This window comes from Lonchura striata, chromosome Z (assembly GCF_050655825.1).
Source record: "Lonchura striata isolate lonStrDom1 chromosome Z, ASM5065582v1, whole genome shotgun sequence".
NCBI classification, from domain to species: domain Eukaryota; kingdom Metazoa; phylum Chordata; class Aves; order Passeriformes; family Estrildidae; genus Lonchura; species Lonchura striata.
This window is the reverse complement of record NC_140740.1, coordinates 67,204,494-67,223,036: the sequence shown is the minus strand read 5'-3', so window position 1 is coordinate 67,223,036 and position 18,543 is coordinate 67,204,494. Positions and strand designations below refer to the sequence as shown.

The 18,543-nt window shown below is 36.5% G+C and overlaps 1 protein-coding gene across 27 annotated transcripts in view; it reads right to left on the bottom strand.

Annotated features, from left to right (window-relative positions):
* The window catches only part of MPDZ (multiple PDZ domain crumbs cell polarity complex component), a 93,960-nt gene that overhangs the window by 33,909 nt on the left and 41,508 nt on the right, over window positions 1-18,543 (bottom strand). For 15 of the 27 annotated variants that reach the window (XR_014951042.1, XM_085566021.1, XM_085566022.1 and 12 more), the window contains 7 exons: window positions 17,138-17,254; window positions 14,473-14,631; window positions 11,406-11,693; window positions 10,365-10,488; window positions 7,184-7,382; window positions 4,403-4,444; window positions 133-237 (listed from right to left, as the gene is read on the bottom strand). Coding sequence is in view for 26 of the 27 variants with exons in the window: in XM_085566021.1 (XP_085422147.1) it covers window positions 133-237; window positions 4,403-4,444; window positions 7,184-7,382; window positions 10,365-10,488; window positions 11,406-11,693; window positions 14,473-14,631; window positions 17,138-17,254 (1,034 nt within the window). In the remaining variant the exon portion in view is untranslated. The remainder of the gene's footprint in view (window positions 1-132; window positions 238-4,402; window positions 4,445-7,183; window positions 7,383-10,364; window positions 10,489-11,405; window positions 11,694-14,472; window positions 14,632-17,137; window positions 17,255-18,543) is intronic. The other 12 variants (XM_085566025.1, XM_085566032.1, XM_085566036.1 and 9 more) reach the window with 6 other exon arrangements.

Below are 18,543 nucleotides of genomic sequence, written 5' to 3'. Positions count from 1 at the left end.
GCTGGTCTGAATAAAATTATCCATATTTCATCTCTTCTAAAATAAAACTTACCTTCCCAAAATGTGCAAGGTATATGGAAAAAGTCACCTTTGAGACCTATTTGGGAGAAAGTTGTGAACCTTTTGACTCACCTCACAACATGTGAAGGAAAAGGTTCAAGTGGCAGTGCTCCCTCTGTCTGTTGTCCCAGACTGGCCCTGTACTCGTCTAAATTTTCTGATGGCACATATGTAATACTGCAATAAAATGGGACATGATTAAACAAGCATAGGAATGCCAGTCCTCCCTTTAGTGGGTGTGAGGTACGGATATGAGGAAGCCACTCAAGACTACTTTCTTGACTTCAAAGCAACAGTGCTGGTATACTGGGAATAAGCACTTACACAAATCCTTTGCGACTTTGCAACAAGTACATATCTATAGTCAAATTAGGTAGCTGAACAGTACATAATTTTTTGTAATTAGAGGGTGCTTGAACAGTGACACGAATGTGACAAGAAACAATCCAGCTTCAAAACACAGATTCCTCATGCAAAGACGAACATTGAAGGTTCTGTGAGATTGAGGCACCATTACCACCCTTAATGACTGCAGAAAATGTTTCTGAAAGTTGGCCTGTAGGAGGTTTTGTGCTCTTCTGGGTGGTTTTATATTTATTTTAGATTTTTATGCTTTTAGTGAAGAATACATCATGGGTTTGGGCATACAAATGTGTTACAGCACACCACCTATGCCACAGGCACCAATCCCCTGCTCAACTCCTTCCTCCAGGCCTTCAAGAACTTCCAACCAGCTTAGAACAGTCAGACAATCATGTTTCATCAGCCAAATGATGTGCAGACTCCACTTGATGTTTGAATGCCTGAAACAGTCCCATAGACTGGGGAGAGTGAAACAAAGAGGGGAAAACAGATTAAGCCCTAAAGGATATTTCTTGAAAAGCTTCCATCTGTGAGCAAAAGGATACCATAGAATCCTCCACAATATAAGCAGGGCTACTTAGATAGCCCTCCTTTAATGATGCTTTGTGTTCTTAAAAATCTACAGCTTAGCTATCAGACTCCAGTATACCAAGAAATAAAGCTGATGAAAAAGGGGCAGAAAAAAAGTCTGTCTTGCCATACATCACATTATTAAAAAAAAAAAAATAATATATTTCCCCACAGAAGAGACAGGGCTAAAGAAAAAATAAAAGGTCTTGGCCACTTCACAAGGATATGTAAGCTGCTGGGAAGACATCCTTTCAAGCCTGAGGCTTTCATATGGAGCTGTCTCCTGTCCATCATTCCTGACTGATGTCCTCCTTGTCACACCCTAATTGCCACTGATTCCCCCTTCTCAGTGGTTTTCTGCTGAATACATCAAGCATCAGAACAAACACAAATAAAGTTTTATATGACTAATGCTATCAGTCTAAAGCACGCTACAAAAATTATTATAAGGGCCACCTTATTTGTCCATCTGTGTATGTGTCCAAGCATGATCCCTACCTCCTCTCACATCTACCATTATCTAGAAAAGTGAAAAAAGGGTCAGTATGAACGTGTCTAGGCTGCTGAACAGAAGGAACTTCCTAGTTCTTTTAATGGAAATTTCTAAAACTGTATTATCTAAATTCATATAAATCTCCCTACTCTGCATTGGTGTTTTTTCAAACGCATAAGTGGCACTCTACTTGACACAACATATTTTCCTTTTGGAGTGCTGAGAAGTTAACATACACTTGGAAACAAACTCTCAGCACTATGTCACTAACCCTTATCTGCCTTTTCTGAAGGCATTCTAGCACTGCAAAATGCTAAAGACATGCAGCAGCTATTCCGTGAAGACCCAGCAGTAAAATAGCAAAAAGCAAGAGAGAAAATAATTTTGGAGAATAATGACTACTATTTCTCAGCCATCTCCAACTCCAAGTGTGTTGAGCTACAGTGAAGGACTAGTATTATGCTTACAAAACTCTCATGGGTCAAATGCTGATGCAACAGCTTCACCCAACAGACCCACAAGAACACCTTGCCTCTACAAAAACTGTAAGACCTGTAAGTTACATTTCAATGTAAGAAAATGTAACATTCATTCATTTATATTCATCACTTATAAAAATAAATACAAAATAATGTAGTTTTCCCTTGACAGAAAGATACAGTAAAGAAACCAGAACTTCTGGCTAGAAGGCCTGAACAATCTCCTTTATGCTAAACTGAAGCTGGAAGGTGTAAGTATCGTAAGGAGAATGGCAGAGTCCTACAAAGGAAACAGGTTATCCCAGATTCAGACAATATATAGAGCAGAGTGTGACCTCTGATAGTACAGTGTCCAATATATATTGGCTCTTGTCTAATCCTTTTCTGTGAGGCAAATAATTATGCAGAGTGCCAAGGGCCAATAACAGCAGTAGTCCTTACCTGATGCATGAGCACTCGAGATCAGCCGATCTCAAGGAGGAGGCAAACCATATGCACTCCAACTTTTGGCATACCCTATTGTGCATTATATGATTAAATAACTGACATTGTGCTGAATCATTAAAAAGGTATGTCACAAAGGATGCTCGCAAAGAGTTTTAAATGATACATATAAACATCTCCGATAAGCTGCCTTAGCTTCCCTTTCTGTGTACAGCACTGGAATTATAAAGAAAAGAGGTTTGTTTTACCATTTTTATAAAACATACCTAAAGTTGAACAATTGAATTACCTAACTGACTTCCACAGATGGAATAAAATTGAGACAATCTCACTGTTACATTTTAGTTCTTTGGAAAAAATACATTTCTTGTATTCTAGTGCTTAACTAAAATTCTAGTAGCCTAGTATAAAGCACTCGAACGTTCAGTGTGTTTTTAACTGTTCATTCTTATCTACATGTTCATTCTTACCTAGGTTTCTGTAACGCTTCAGTTGTTTCACAAACATAAACCAGAACATTTGCATTTTTCAAAAAAAATAACATACAAAAAAATACCCAAATTACATGGATCAAATACATGAAAAGTTATATTCTGCATGGAGTTCATCCTTGTATATTGCTTATGATTTCTAAGTCTGGTTAACTGCAAAGGTTTCCCTAACTGTTCTTATTACCTGTATTACTGATGTGACTGTCTTCCTACTCTCTGTTCTGCATGTTGTTATTGAAATGAAAGAGTATTTTCCCTGCTTAGCGCTCATGGGCAGACACCTCACAGTTATCAAATCCATCCCTTGCTGGATTGCTGCTGAAGCTCACTTTGGAGGTCAAAGTGAGGTCTGAAGAAATTCAGCATCATCCTGAACAGCTCAGCTTGTGGCTGGGATGATGAGGGGCACAGAACAAGAAATGTTTTTGGCTTCTCTGGCCAACTGTGTATAACTTTGTGCTGTAAAGGAGAAATAAAACCCCACCAAGTCACCAGTTATCTGCAAAACAGACTGGCAATGTCAGTACAGCTACAGGGAAGACAGTAAGAGAAACACAGGCCAGAAAACAGACATGAAGGCAGAGAAAGCAAAATAAATATATGTATGCTCCACTTCTGTGTCATATTTCTTCACTGCAAGAGAAATTAAAGTTCAGCAATTTCAAAGGAAAGTATGCGCATGGTTTAACCATCTTCCTCTCTCTTGTAGCAGTACAGCTTGAAAGAAAAGTGTTTTGGTTTTCTTTCTTAAGAGCTATTACCACTTCTCCTATCCCCAGAAATATGCACTAGCAACTAAAGCAGTGACAATGGAAACACCAATGGTTTTACATATGAAAGTATCTTGTAAACACAACATTGCATGCAGTACAGAGGAACACTTATCACATGCTTGACTGAACAGCCACACAAAACCTTGAATCACCAACAAATAAATTACGAAGTATGGAAAATGCTTAGGACACATTACTGTAATTAACATTTAAGGTTCAATTAGAACCTTTGCATATATGAAGGAAGTAAAATGTAAGTGCCACAGAAAATATGACACTGAGATTAATCCAGATATCAGTACAATGTATTCATGTCAGTTCTAGAAGTGAACCTTGTACACTTACACACAACATGCACACGTGCTCTGAGCACATCTTGGGTGGCTGTCATAGATTAAATTTAAAAATACTAGCAATATTTTTTTTAGATACAAGTATTTTCATTCCAGACTTAGAAAGCATGCTCCAATCTTCAAGTTTAAAGCCACATATAAATATATAATAGTTATACACATACAATTGTATCTTTGTTAATTAAAAGCTATATACACATCCACATGTGCAGCCACATGTGCATGTACACACAAATATACATGAGAAGAAAGAGAATATGTACCTATATCTGGATATATCCCTGACATTACTATTGATGTCATAAAAGCATGGAATGATTTTACAGACAAGTTGCAACACAGAGCCATAATGAGTTTCTGAATTGCCAATACTCACACATAACACAGGGCCTGATCATCAGCAGGTGCTGGAGAAGATCTAGAACGTGAAGCATACGATGCAGCATCTTTTTACAATGTTGTTAATTAATATCAATGTCTCACACTGAATGTGACAGGCATACTTATGTATGTAGAAGTGTGAGCTGGCTTTTTTTTTCTTCCTTTCCTTTTTTTGTCCTGTTCCACCTCTACTTCATCCACATCTAACCCAGAAAACATCTGCTCTTTATTATTGTCTATAGCAGTGATTACTAAGAGTCATGGAAAATGGAATTGCAATCTCTCTCATTTCTTGATCAGGAATTCATCCCCCCAATCAGGCAGGTGAATTCCAATTCAGCCTTATAATTATCTGACAGATATTACAAGCAGTTGCTGCTGAGCACTAGACACTGGCTTTATTACAGAAATATATAAGCTTCTGGCAAGGTAGAGTGAGAAGAGAAACAGAGTTTTCAGAGCATTTCAGTAAGGCCACACATCTGGTTTTCTACACACAGAGGGAAAAAAATCAAATACGCAACTCTGAAACTCAGGCTGCTTGTTCTTGAACTATTCAAAATCAAATATCCTTCAACAGAATTAATGAATGCCTTTATATGGCCAGTAAGAACAGCTTTGTGTTTTCTCTGCAAATACTATTTACTACTATTTGAAATACAGCTTTGGAAGCAAAATACTTCTGTTTAATCACTTTTTGGGGGCACCCTGCTACCCAAAAAAATCTCAGTCTAAACGTTAAGGGGTAAATTTTGCAGTAAGGACTAAGAGGAATGATATCTAGATGGTCATGTCTGGGTGCTAGCATACCCTTGTTTTCCAAGGAAGATACCAAAGACAACCAACTTAAGTCTGAAATGATGGCCCTTAAATAAAAAATGCTGCAAGGTGATGCACCACATTAACTCTGAATTGACAAATATGGGAGGGGAAAAGGGGAGGGGTGTGTATCCTTCTCAGCAAACATAAAGAACTATCTTAACATGAAGCTCTTCATCTCTGAATTTCTGATTTGGGGTGTTATCCACATGTTTGTGTCATAATATTTTTCTGGGATCCTGTACTGCTCCTTCAAGTTAAAAATTAAACAGAAGTTTGATTATGCTGAATAGTGCTACAGCAAAACTATGTGGTCACAAAAATACTATAACTTTTCTTGCAAGACTCCTTTAGAAGCTATCAACAAATTTAGTCTTTCTGATTTCAGTATCTTTCAGAAATGGGATGCATTTTTCTCTGGAAAATCTGAATATCCACACCTAAGGCAAGATTTTAGTATTTCTAACACAACAGCAAAACAAAACATGTGGTCACACAGCATAAAATAGAGCAGCTATAAAAGCATAACCACAAATAGTGAACACATCTGTATTTGGTTATGAACTACAGTATTAAAAAAAGACTCTTCATAGAAGAATAGTGCTGCAGCATTTGTATCTCTAAGCAGGTATACACACATGCATGTGCACATACAACCAACTTGAGTCATGATACTTGAGAGTCATAGTCTCTACAGTAACAATCGATGTGACACTTTATCAATACTGACTCACTTATATTCCTGACAGCATTTACAATAATGTAATTCATGATATGAGCAATAGTGTAATGCATTATAAAGCCTTTTATTTAAACAGGCTTACATTAACTCATAATCTTAAATGCGTGACAGCTATGGGGCACGCAAGTAAACCTAGTAGCCATAGTGAAGGTACTTTGTCCACCTGTTCCCAAAACACTAGGTATCTTCCAAGCTAGAATACTTGGGTGAGTATCGAACATCCTGCTGTCCATTCTGAACTCAGTTCTATCCTCAGTTACACCCATAACCACACTGGGACTGGACTGATTCTTTCAAGGCCACCTTCACCAATAAGTAGAGGTTTCTATTACCAACAACTCCGCTAACCCATATCCATATCTGACCCAATCACTTTTACCACAGGCTAAACAGAGAAAACAGTCACTAGGTTTTGAAGCTGTAAACCCAGCAGTGGTGTGCCTACAGTTCCACTCAAATCTCCAGGATCAGCCTCATTTCCAGATGGTTCTTGTGGGCAAAGTTAATTCCACAACTACAGCAACTAGATAGGATTGTACTTAAAGGCAGTTAAAATTTTGTAAATTTTTGTGAAGAAACTTTCTCCCCAAGTAGGCTTCTCAAAAATTGTATTAATTATTGCAAATTTGAAACTACTACTACCAAGAGCAGACAGTTATGGGTAAGAGCAACAGCTCATTCATATGTACTAATAAAAAATTGGAAGTGACTACAAAAAACAGTGTTTCCACTGTTTGTCATAGACATACTGAAATGTTTTGAGTATGAATTTTCTGCATTAACATCCTATTTCATACTTTCTGTCTGGCACCCAAAACCAAAACCCATGAAAAAAACTAGATGAAATTACTTGTGCAGTGGCAGTGGCGAGGACAGTCCACCCTCAAGAACCACAAACATCTTGATAAAATTGTAACTTTCCTTTGAATAGTCATACTATGAATGCAAAATTCTGTCTAATCCTATTCTTTCAATAAAACTAGGCAGGACAGTAATAATCATGGCAGTGATTTCTAAGAGTATCTGAAGCCTCTCACACAAGTGATCTCATCTTTGAAATGTAATTTGAATGTGAATTATCCATCTGACGCTGCAACTTAAAGGTAAATTCATATGTAATAACAAAATTTTCATGTAAAATACTTGCACAAATAATAATAAAAAAAAATATTATCAGCTTTCTCCCACCATAATTCATCATCTAGTTTTACCTACTTTATGTCTGGTCCAATGAGTGAATGTCGTCTCAGCATAGCCCGGGCTTGCGCATTGGTTAAGTTAGTGGTTGACTCTTCATTAATGGACAGGATGCAGTCCCCCACACCAATCCGTCCATCACGACTTATTGAGCCTCCATGGATGACACTGCGAACTATCATTCCCAAACCATCTTTATTGGAACTTACTGTCATCCCTATTAAAAAAGTACATAGAACAGTTAATGTCTTTAAGCCACAGCTCCGAGTGCCAACATAAAGAAATGGGGCACAGGGAAAGGAAAAGTCAGTCAGCCAACCTGCCAATATCACCAAGCCTTTAAATTTTGCTCTTACTCTTCTCCTTTGAGACAGCGATTACAAATCACAATCACAGTAACTTTACCTTGTTGTCAGTTCACATACTCAGTTCAATACAAGAAAAATTAAGATAGTGGAATATTTAAGCAAAAAATACAGACATAATGAAATTTCTTAAAAAGCATTTAAAATCACCACTCTTCTAGTGGTTCACTGAGTTTATACACATTTCACTTTTGTTTATGACAACTCTCTTTGGAAAGAAGGTGAAATGATTACATAGGTAATTAACAGGCTGAAAACAAATACACACTTATTTTCAACAGAAAGCATTAATCAGATCCCACTGAGATGCTGGCTGTCTTCCCACTCTTCTAGGTGGGCTATAGCTTAGATCCAGAAGAGCATTCTGACTTCTGTGAAAGTCTGTATATTGCTAATGGATACAGCCCAATATTTTACTTAAAACAGTATGCTACCTGTGGCACAGAAGAATACTGCTTCTCAATATTTGCACCTTTTAACTCCACTTTCTTTCCAGTAATTGGAAATAAGACAGATATCCTCTTAGCCTCTCCTCTCCTATGAGGAACCCATAGGGACTGACTTGCGATGGCCGTCATGTGTTACTGTGACTCTGGTTACACACGAGTTGTCACTGTTACCTTCAGGGCACTTGGTGCTCATTAAACAGATCCTATAACAGCTTCAGGAAAAACTTAGTTCTCCACTAAGGCAGTGTGAAAGGCAGGGCTGGAACCCTTGAAGTCCATTTGGTGAACTCATCTTAAAACTGCTTAATAAAAAACTTTTTATTTTATCAAAATGTGGTTTGAAGTTCTGGACCTAACCTTGTTATTTGGTTAATAGTAACAGACATTACTGAGGATAGTGTAACAGCACTTTAGGAAAACATCACACAAAAAACTGACCCCCTTTTCCTTTTCCTATGCTGACATCATTATTACAGATCTGAAAGTCTGATGTCACACTTTGGACACCTACAGTTTCAGATTAAAAATGCAAATGTCACTGTAAAATTGCCAAACTTTTTGCAGGACAATGGCATTTCAGCTCTTCTCATCTTTTTAAAAAATCACAGTCAAAATGTTAGAGCTCCAGCAGTAGCTGGCATTAAACAGCTGCTGCAAACTATGGTTGACACCATTTGAAAGGAAAAAAGAAGTGCCAGTTCTTAACTCTCAATTATTTAATCAATGCATCTGTAGCTTTCAGCATCGTTCATAGTTATTGACTTAGATGCTTTTTTGAAATGGAAGGGTAAAAGCAGTGCTGCCATGTGTGTAAATTGGTCACTCTACCAAGGCTGCTTCCCAGGCCAGAGCACACTCAGACTGGAACAAAAATGTTACAGTCAAAAGCCAGAAGAAAGCAATATTCGCATTAATATTTTATATATATCAATGCCAGTCTTATTTTTTATGCATAAAATGTCTGCCAGCAGACAATGTCTGCCAGTTTGTATCTTCATGCCAGATTATGCTTGAGATGAAATTTGCTTTGATGTTCACTGTACTTAAAATACTCATACACATAAATGAAAAGCTACTCCACTGAATGAAGAGTTCATTGCAAAGAAAACTTTTTTTAAAAAATCCAGATGCTTCGAAATGTATTGTGACTTGTACTTTATACAGCCTTGCAATGAGGCCAGTAAAGCTAGTAATTAACCAATGAAAGATAAAAATTATACCCACATCAGCCTTTTCCACATATTTTTATTTTTCAGGCCCTGGTTTTAGATGAGATCCATTTTGAAGGATGGCTGTTTCATGAAGGTGATACATGGCAGACTGAGCATCCTGCCACCAAAAAAAGTTTATTCCAGGTCAAGATGCCCACTGAAATATAGCATCACAGCTGTAAAAACTGACACCCGCCTCTGCACAGAAAGGAAGTCCTGACTTAGGACTGTTTATGGGCTGTGGAAGCCCATTTTAAAGCATTTACAGAGTTACTGCTAAAAGCCAGCACCCACACAAAGTCCTGCCCTACCAATCCCAAAGACTGTTCGAGAGTATGCAGTTGGCTGGAAGAAACAGTACGAGGAACCTAAATCAAACCAAACAAACATACAAGCCACAAACAGGAAGCACACATCACTGCCTTTCAACACAAAGCCTTCCCAGAATGGGCTCTGGGAGGGTTCAATTCCTGTTCTCTCCTTCACACTGCCCAAGGTCAGAGCTGAGAGCATGACAGGACAATGAAAAACATTATCATCTGTTGTGTGTGTTCACTCCAGAATGTGTTTCTAGCCAGTCTGTTCAGGAAGTTGCAGATTGCAGAAATCTAAAAACTTTGAACTTCAGTACAAAATTATAATATCATTAAGCCAAAAATACTACCTATTAAAATCATCAATGACATGATTTTTAGAAATATTGAGGCATTTTGGATTCAAACTTGAGGCAAGGAAGTAAGCAGCTTATTTAGTCCCTTTTGACCATCCTCAGGAAGCAAGACCATTTTATATTTACAAATATTTGAAAGTCTCATCTGCAGCTCTTTGACCACAGTGTTCTTCTACAGCATTCCCTGGCTATATCTTGATTTTCACTATATTAGTACATTGAAAAACAATGCATAAAAATTGTTCTGCTAACATTTAGGAAAGTCTAAACTCCTTTATAGGAAAACAAATTCTCAGTGAGACCGCACATTTCACTTCTGTGTTCACAATGACAGCAAATGGATCCAGTGCCATCACAGTCAAACACGACAAGAGCAACAAATAATAAATGTCCTGTCCCCACTAACTGGAAAATGTTTAGTTTTTACTAATAAAATAGGGAACATACAAGGGAAACCAACAGCTATATGCCTAAAGAGTTTACAAAAGAAGTTCATTTACTTACCTAGGCTTGAATTGCCTTTTGCAATAGTGATAGTCTTCTCATACATGTCTTTAACTGAATTTTGGGGTGTGGAATTTCCTTCCAAAGATACTGGGCATCTCTTTTCCATTAAAAGAAATTGATCCTAACATAAGGAAAAACACCAGTTCAGATTACCAAGATAAAAATGATTGGTCACACTGATCTCAACTACTTTTGCCTTACACAAAAGCCATGCACATAATTAAATCAGATTCCTTATACAGACAGAAAAGTCAGTTCATCAAAGATCAAACTAACACGATGATTTCTGTTTTCATTCAGGCAATATACCAAATCTATCACAAAGCACACTTTTAATTTAGGGACATCAAAATTAGTAGAATGAATTCAAGGGCTTCAGATTTATTCACCACAGATGTTTGATAATTTGCCAGTACTAAAGTAACAAATCTTGTAAGAAATTGCAGCTCTTCTAGGCATTTCTTAATAGACCACTAAATTGAATAAATAAGCAACACATGTCACAGTGACTGTCATATAAAGGAAAATTATGTTTGCACACTGCAGTATCACAGATCAGTTTGTGAGCTGAACTGCATAGGCTTACAAAAACACCATGATGGAAAACATTCACACCATTGCCCCTTGGCTTCCACCACTGTCCTTGGCTTCCTAGGCCTGATTCCAGCTGTGCACCTTCTGCTTGCACCCATGCCCCTGTGAAGGTTAAGAAGGGCTAAGAAAACTCCCCTGTCCTGCCCAGGGGGTACACAGTAGTATCCAATTATGTGAAGCCTGAGAACACTCGTATATACCCTTGTACCACCAGCTTCTGGGAAAATACTGTCTTGATGAAAGTAAAATAAATTATGTCCTCTTTTAGAAAGCTCTATATCCCAAAGTTTTGATGTGAGCTAACATATCCAAAGGACATTAATAATCAAAGAAATATACACGGCTATTGGCCTGTGACAATGCTGAAGGAAATTCTTTGGTCTAATTACAGGCTGTCTGTATGTTTTTTATATTATTATTAAAAAAAAAAGGCAATAACCTTACTTTTTCATTGGGATCAAGTTGTGTGGTAGTAGCAAGGCTTGTATTTAGTACAATTTCTGATGTTGTCTGAGATCCAGTCCATGTTGCTATATTTTCACTTTCATTTTGGTTAGTGTCTGAAACCTCCAGTGTCAAAAGATCTATTTTAGTAAAATCACTTGCTGTTTCCAGACTACTGTCCACTAGAGACTTTTCATCTCTTAGTCTCTGATTCAAATTCATGTTGTACAGATTCTTCTCAGATACACGGAAATCAGGTGCAGCATTTGGGCATTCCTCTCCAAGAGACTATTCAACACAGGAGACAATGAACAATCACCATTCATTTGTAGTATAATTCAAAACCCTATTTCATGCTAAAACCTTAAACAAAAAATAATCTCATAGAATTTAAACATACTTCTGTGAGATCAGCAAGATTAACCTCATCAACAGTTCCCTATAGGCATTCATTTCTACTATAAAGTAAACTTGATTTCTTAGACCATTTCTTCTGCTTTATAACACCAGAAATCAGTAAAATAAATTACTAACTCTAGCTTGAATAACTCCAATAACTTTTTAAAATTCAAGCATACAGTTCTTTTTCTCAAGTGAAAGAACTTTGCAAGACCAATGTCTTTACTTTCAGCACACTTAGCAAGCAAAGAGGAACTTCAAGCCGCTCAGACAATATGAATGCAATGTTATCATCCATTTAACTGAGCAGAAATATATTAAGATTTCTCTTCCTCAAAAAGAATGACAAGTAAAAACTTGGTCAAACCTCAGCAGGTGAATATGAATGGGGATTTGAAATGTGGAAACAATAAAATACAATAATGCAATTACAGAAGCTTACTAGTTAATAATTATTGCAAATCTACCAATTTTGGCTGCAATACTAGTACTAAGTTCCCTACATATTTGTTCCAAGATTCTGAGGCCCTGCCTTTGAAATGTTTCAAGGGATTTCAATAATCACAACATTCTGGAAAAAAAAAAATAAACCCTTCAAATATTCTTTAGCTGACCTTTTAAAGTTATTTTAAAAACAGGTAGGTCATTAGATTTTAAAAAGATATATCAAGGACTCAGAGGCTCGGTATCAATATTAGAGATTTTTTTTCTGAAATGCAATAAAACAGCTCAAAATCAACTACTTCTATCTGTCTTAGTTGTCCGCTGGTCCTATTAATTGTTCTATTACTTTTCCAAAAAGCTGAGGAGACATGGCAGGATTTAGGAATATTATATTTTGCAACATTTTGTCTCAAGAGCCCTAGAATTCATTTTTGTCAACTTTCATGAAGTTCATACATGCTTGTTCTGTCCCCAGACAAGAATCAGAAAAAGCTTACCAGTACATAAGTGGTTTAAGTAATAGCTGAGAAGATAATTGTGTAGAGCCTAAATACAACTAATCTGCGTGATATAATCAATGACATAATTTCCTACCTTTTTGAGAACAGAACACAATACTATAATCTATTTAAATTATTTTATAAGGTTTCAAATACAGCTGGGACATCTATTTTTAAGTCTATTTTGTATCCATTTCCAAATCAGTGAAGCAAATATTTATTTTGTATGCCCTATATTAGGAGTTGCATCATATACTCATTTTTATTTTTGTCTCACTTAAAGAAAAGACAATAATGCAATTATTTTTTAGGACAAACACAGTTTCAGGAATTCATAACTACGGTAACATGTGGTCCCACTAGAGTATCTGCTTTATTTTAGGTATGTTTTTCAAGACCTATTTTAAATGTGACACCAAAGTGACACTCAGAACCTGCCAACTGCCCTGCAGCCAGGAATAACTGAAATATCTTTGCATTCCTCACAGCATCAAATAGTTCTGTTTTAATTTTTACTGCATTTTACTTGCTCCAGAAGTCTTCACTAATGAACAGATTTTCCCACAATGTTTGGTTTTTGAATCATGAATAGGTTACTTGATGAGAACTTAATACTCACTTCGTACTAGTGTAGAGAGATGAACACTGAAAAGTTAGGACTGTGGTATTTTAAAAGAGTATGTAAACCAAAGCTATATTTAAGTCAATGGTGAAAATAACTAAAGACTTTCTAGACCCTCAATGTGATATATAGTATAAATCCAGCCTCTATCTCACAAAATGTTCCTAAGCATGTAAAATACATAATCCATTTAAGGAACAATTATAGAGTTAAACAATGCAAGCTGTCCCACTGGCACAGCAGAGGCGTGCTCTTCTGATTAGGAGAAACCATTAGAAGATGAATCTTGCTTTCTAACCAGTACCTCGTAAGGGCTAAACATATTGAAGAAAGGTTAACGGGAGTTACTGCAGCTCAGGTGCGGCAGAAAAAGCAGCAGCTACTCTATTCAAGACCACAGACTACAAACCCAGTGGTTTTCAATGAGGACTGCTAGGAGAATGGAATTGGAATGCTCTAGGTTAGTGATATTAAAATCTAAAGATTTAAAATAAAAAAGAACATGAAAAAACATGGAAAGAAAGATAACACAGTCAGGTCATTATGGGTATGTGACCAAGAACCAAAAAAGCTATTGATCTTCTTAATATTCTTAAATCAATCTTCATTTGCTTTACATAAATATTATTAGCAGAGTTTTGACATACACGGACTTACTTTTCATTACGGCATCATTATGAAAACTTCATTCCAAACCACAGAAACATACTAATTATGAAGCATAAAAGCAAAAATCAGGATGAAAATTTACTCTTGCTTTTCATACTAAAATATAGAGCAACAGAGTAATTTCGTTACTCTTTACTATGCTTTGAATTACACTTATATTTTTCTAGTAGATTGCTCAACATATCTTTAATACTACAAATATCTCACCATATGCTGGCTAAATCATGCTTTATCTAGCAAAAATCCAAGCTTTGTGCCTTCTATCTGCCTCGCTCTTCAACAAAGACATCAGCACTACTCTAAACAAAATTTTACCCTGGTAGCAAATAGAGCATTTTGAACCAGGATGACACAAAACATTTCTATCCGATAACGCAGCCTGCTGACACTCAAAATCAAAGTTTGTCATCAATAAAACCATCCTCAATTTTACCTTGGGAGTTGATAATGGAAGAGAGAAGCTGTCATTCACCTCACTGCTACAGGCACTGTCGTGCAGAGCTGCCACTGAATCCTGGAAGACGTCTCTCTCTAGAGAATACTGTGCTTCAAAGGTGGACTCATCCGCTAGATCTGCCTCGCCAGAGTCCACCTAACAACAAAAGCAATTCAATCAGCCAGGCTGTTGCCCTCACACCACGTAAGCCCCAAACACATGCACACCAGCCATTACATACTGATATTTTCCTTCTTTTTCTTTTTCATTCCATGTTTCAGATTGAAATTATATTTGCAAAGTGCAGTAGGATAAATCCGTGTTACTACTTCTTCAAAGGTTGCAAAGAAAATCTGAAGTAAAGCAAGAGTCTGAACCAGAGTAAGTTGTGGGGCTGAGGCACGCTCATGCCTATTAATAGAACATGTTGGGCAAATTCCACTGCACTTCTTGGTGTCTATATTTTGATTTCTTTAGGGCTTCTTTTTAATTTTTTTTTTACAAAAATTAGCACAGAAAAAATATTGAGCTTAACTTGGTGCCACATGTCAGGAATGTTCTCTTGACTCAACTTCTTAGGATCAGTTATTTTTATAGTCTTTTAAAAACAATCTGGAAACTACAGTGCTTTACAGCGCATTTATATGAAAAGTTAATTAATGTATTTTTTAAAAAATTTTAAATTATTTTGCTTTTGAAAAAAAAAATACTATAAACATTCCTATATTTCTATTACTCTTACATTAGAAATAAAATTTTTAAAAGAGTTTCAGACATTGACATGGGTAGTACTTTTGCCTTTATTTTTAAATGAAATGTATTTTTTTCAAAGACTCATATTCTTTTAAATACTAGAATAAAATTAAGCCCTAAAAACCCTAATTTATGGTGCCTCTTAACACTTTGATTATTATTTCATCTCCCCGGCTGAGCTCAAGAACATATTGTAGGCCAACAAAATGATCACTGGGTTAAGAGCCATGCCCATGTCATAAACTTGTATGACGCAGATAAGTGCACCCATCTACAGAGATGGGATCTAACTTGTTTTTCAAACCCTGTGGTTAATCATATTATGAATCCATTATAGCAGTAGCAACAGTCTGCAGTAATTCAACACACTGATTCCTTTTCAGAGTAAAAAGTTTGTTTTGTTTTGTTTTTTTTTTTTATTTCAAGCCTACAGACTTAACTGTTAATCCAAACTGCTTCTTTGCTGTAACTTACTCTCAGCTCATCTTCCTGAAAACGCGTATTCATTTTACCAAAGCTGTGCCCTAAAAAAATATTGTGAAAATTCAGGACATATCTGTAAAATCTGATTACCAATCTGTCTATGAAAAACAGTATCTCAAATGTGCACTCTCAAAACATATCTTCAGCTGAGTGACTGAACATTTAGTTTCCCATTTTGCACATTTAATTAGACAACTGACAAACTTGAATGACAATTTTATTATGTTGTGTATCTTCATTGCTTTTTTTCACAAGTGTTTTTTTGATTGGAACCACAGATGGAAGTCAATTTTTTTAGATAGTTTTAATCTGATCATTTCAGCACATCTTCAATTAAAGGTTATTAAGAATATAAACTCATGCTTCTTCTAAACGAATAGAGCAAGAAAAATACTCTTACCTAACTGCTAAAGGTAACAAACTGAAGAATTAAAAACATGTAGTCTTGATTAAAGGCAAGCTATTAAATCAGCTTGTCATCTGCAAATGTGAAAAAAACAACAAACCTGCTGGAAGCAGTAATGCAGAGATTTTCACCTTGACAGAATCCATTTCAGGTTTTTGTTCAGTTTGACTTTTTCTCTAATGAACTAAGTTATCATGTTTAGAAGCTGCTTTCCTGCTCAAGTCTCCAGAAAATGAGGGTCTAATAATTTCAACATCAGACCCAGAACAGAACAAACAACCATGAGAATACACACTTGGAATACATACATATACATGTGTATACTGGGTTGTTTTTTCATTTTTTATTTTTTTATTTTGTGGGAGGAAGGGTTGGAGGATTTTTTCTTGTTTTGTAGTGCCCTAGTTCCTGTGTCTTTTTAATCTGAGTTCTTATTGGTAACTTCTGGGCTATGTAAGGTGCTGATTGCTCAGGTAAGCCGCATTGTTTGTCCAAGTGAACACCTTTTGACCTTGTAAATCACATAATCACTGATTGATGTTGAAGGCTGTAGAATATTATTAGGAGGAAGTATTTGCAGCTTTTGAAGATATAGTGTTCCTTGTAAGGCTGGATTACATGCAAAAAGGGAATATCAAAAACTTTCCACAGTAGAAAAGTGATGTATTATGATACATAGAAAAATAAGCACATGAACATTTCTCCAAAAAGGTGAGATTTCCAAAGGGCTGCTCAGTACATGCAAGGACATATGGATACCCATGCACTTTTGAAAACATTAGCAAAATACTTTTTTTTTTCCTCAGAAATTAACATATCATAGGCCAGATTCACAGCTCATGCAAAAAACTGAAGTCTCTAGACACCAGTTTCTACAAAGTCAGAATCCATCCCACCTACAGTGGATGAGTAATGTGGAGACAGTGAACACTAAAAAATAAGCATGAATAGCGGCGAGGCAACTCCTTTCACTACAAAATGCAAAGACTGAAGAAATCTGCGGTAAGTTTGGCCACTAACCAGAGCCAGCTCAGCATGGAAGAGGGCTGCATCAGCTGGCCCCTCCTCCTCAAGTGACTGGGCAGTGTAGAAAAAGCAATCTTCCTTAGCAGAGACATAGCCCTCCTCAGGCGAAAGCTGCAGAAAGAATGAAGCTCTGAGTTGGTTGAGTGGCCTGGACACAGCAGGTGCAGAGTGCATTCTGCGAGAGGGGCAGGGGCTGTTTAGAAAGGCAAATGGATTCCAAATGCAGCAGAGATCATTTCAATCACAGTCACAGTATTTACTGGGTAAAGAGACATTTTTTTCTTTTCAAATTTACCTGAATTGATTCAGCTTCACACATCATTCTGAAATCCCAAATAATGAAAAATGCCTGTTGAAGTATACCACAGAGTCCACAACTTAGTCTAGGCTCATTTTCAGTTTCTGGTCTAAATAAAGATATACTAAAACTGCCATCATAGCTATCAACAGAGAAAGAGCCTAACAGCAGAGTAATCCTTATAATCTTGCTAGCCACAGAGCAATTTTGCTTGCAGGCAAGGAGACTTCATCTACTCTCTGTGTTTTACAATTATATTTGCTAGCCTCTAGAGGACAAAATGTAATTCTGACTATAAACCAGTAGCTTTTTCCAATAATTTGATAGTAGGTGCATTTGTCCAGTACTGCAAAAGAAGCAGGGATTATTTGTAACATTTAATTACTTGGCAAGCATAATAATGAAACATTGAAGGTGAATGGCAACTTTTGTAACAAAAGTTGTAAAACAAAAGTTTTACAAAGAAACAAAACCTACATGAATTTTCTCCTTTAGAGTGGCATCTTCTAGAGTTTGAAATTTTGCTTGCAATTAATATGGAATCTCCAATTAAAAAAAGAATTAATTTATCAGAACAAGTTACGATGCACTCTCTTACTATGAAAAGCAAAGTTTCTGGGAACTTTGGGACTTCTGAGAACAACAGCCATTCCCTCCCACTCTCTCCACAAAGATTTACTAAGAATGAAAATTTAGTATCTACATCCACAAGGGTTACAAGATTATCAATTCATGAAAAACAAAACTGAACCCCTAAAACTGTGCTTGGGCTTACTAATATAGAGAAAGGTATCTTTCTTGTATGTATGAACTAATGCCATTCTGCTGATTTGAACTTAACCCATCAGGGATGCTTGTTCATTAGCATTCTTACTCCTACGCTATCTCAGTGAGCATAGGTCTCCTTTAACCTCCTGTTTTGAATTGTTCCAGACTACCTTATAAAACCAAGCCTGAAATAACCTGTTAGATGTATACAAACTGAAGACTACACAACATAATATGGTGTGCCGTTTAAATACAAATATTGCATAGATACTTGTGAGGGACTGGTATGTTAATGGTCAGTGTGTCAAACATTTGCCAAGGCAGCAGGTGCTTT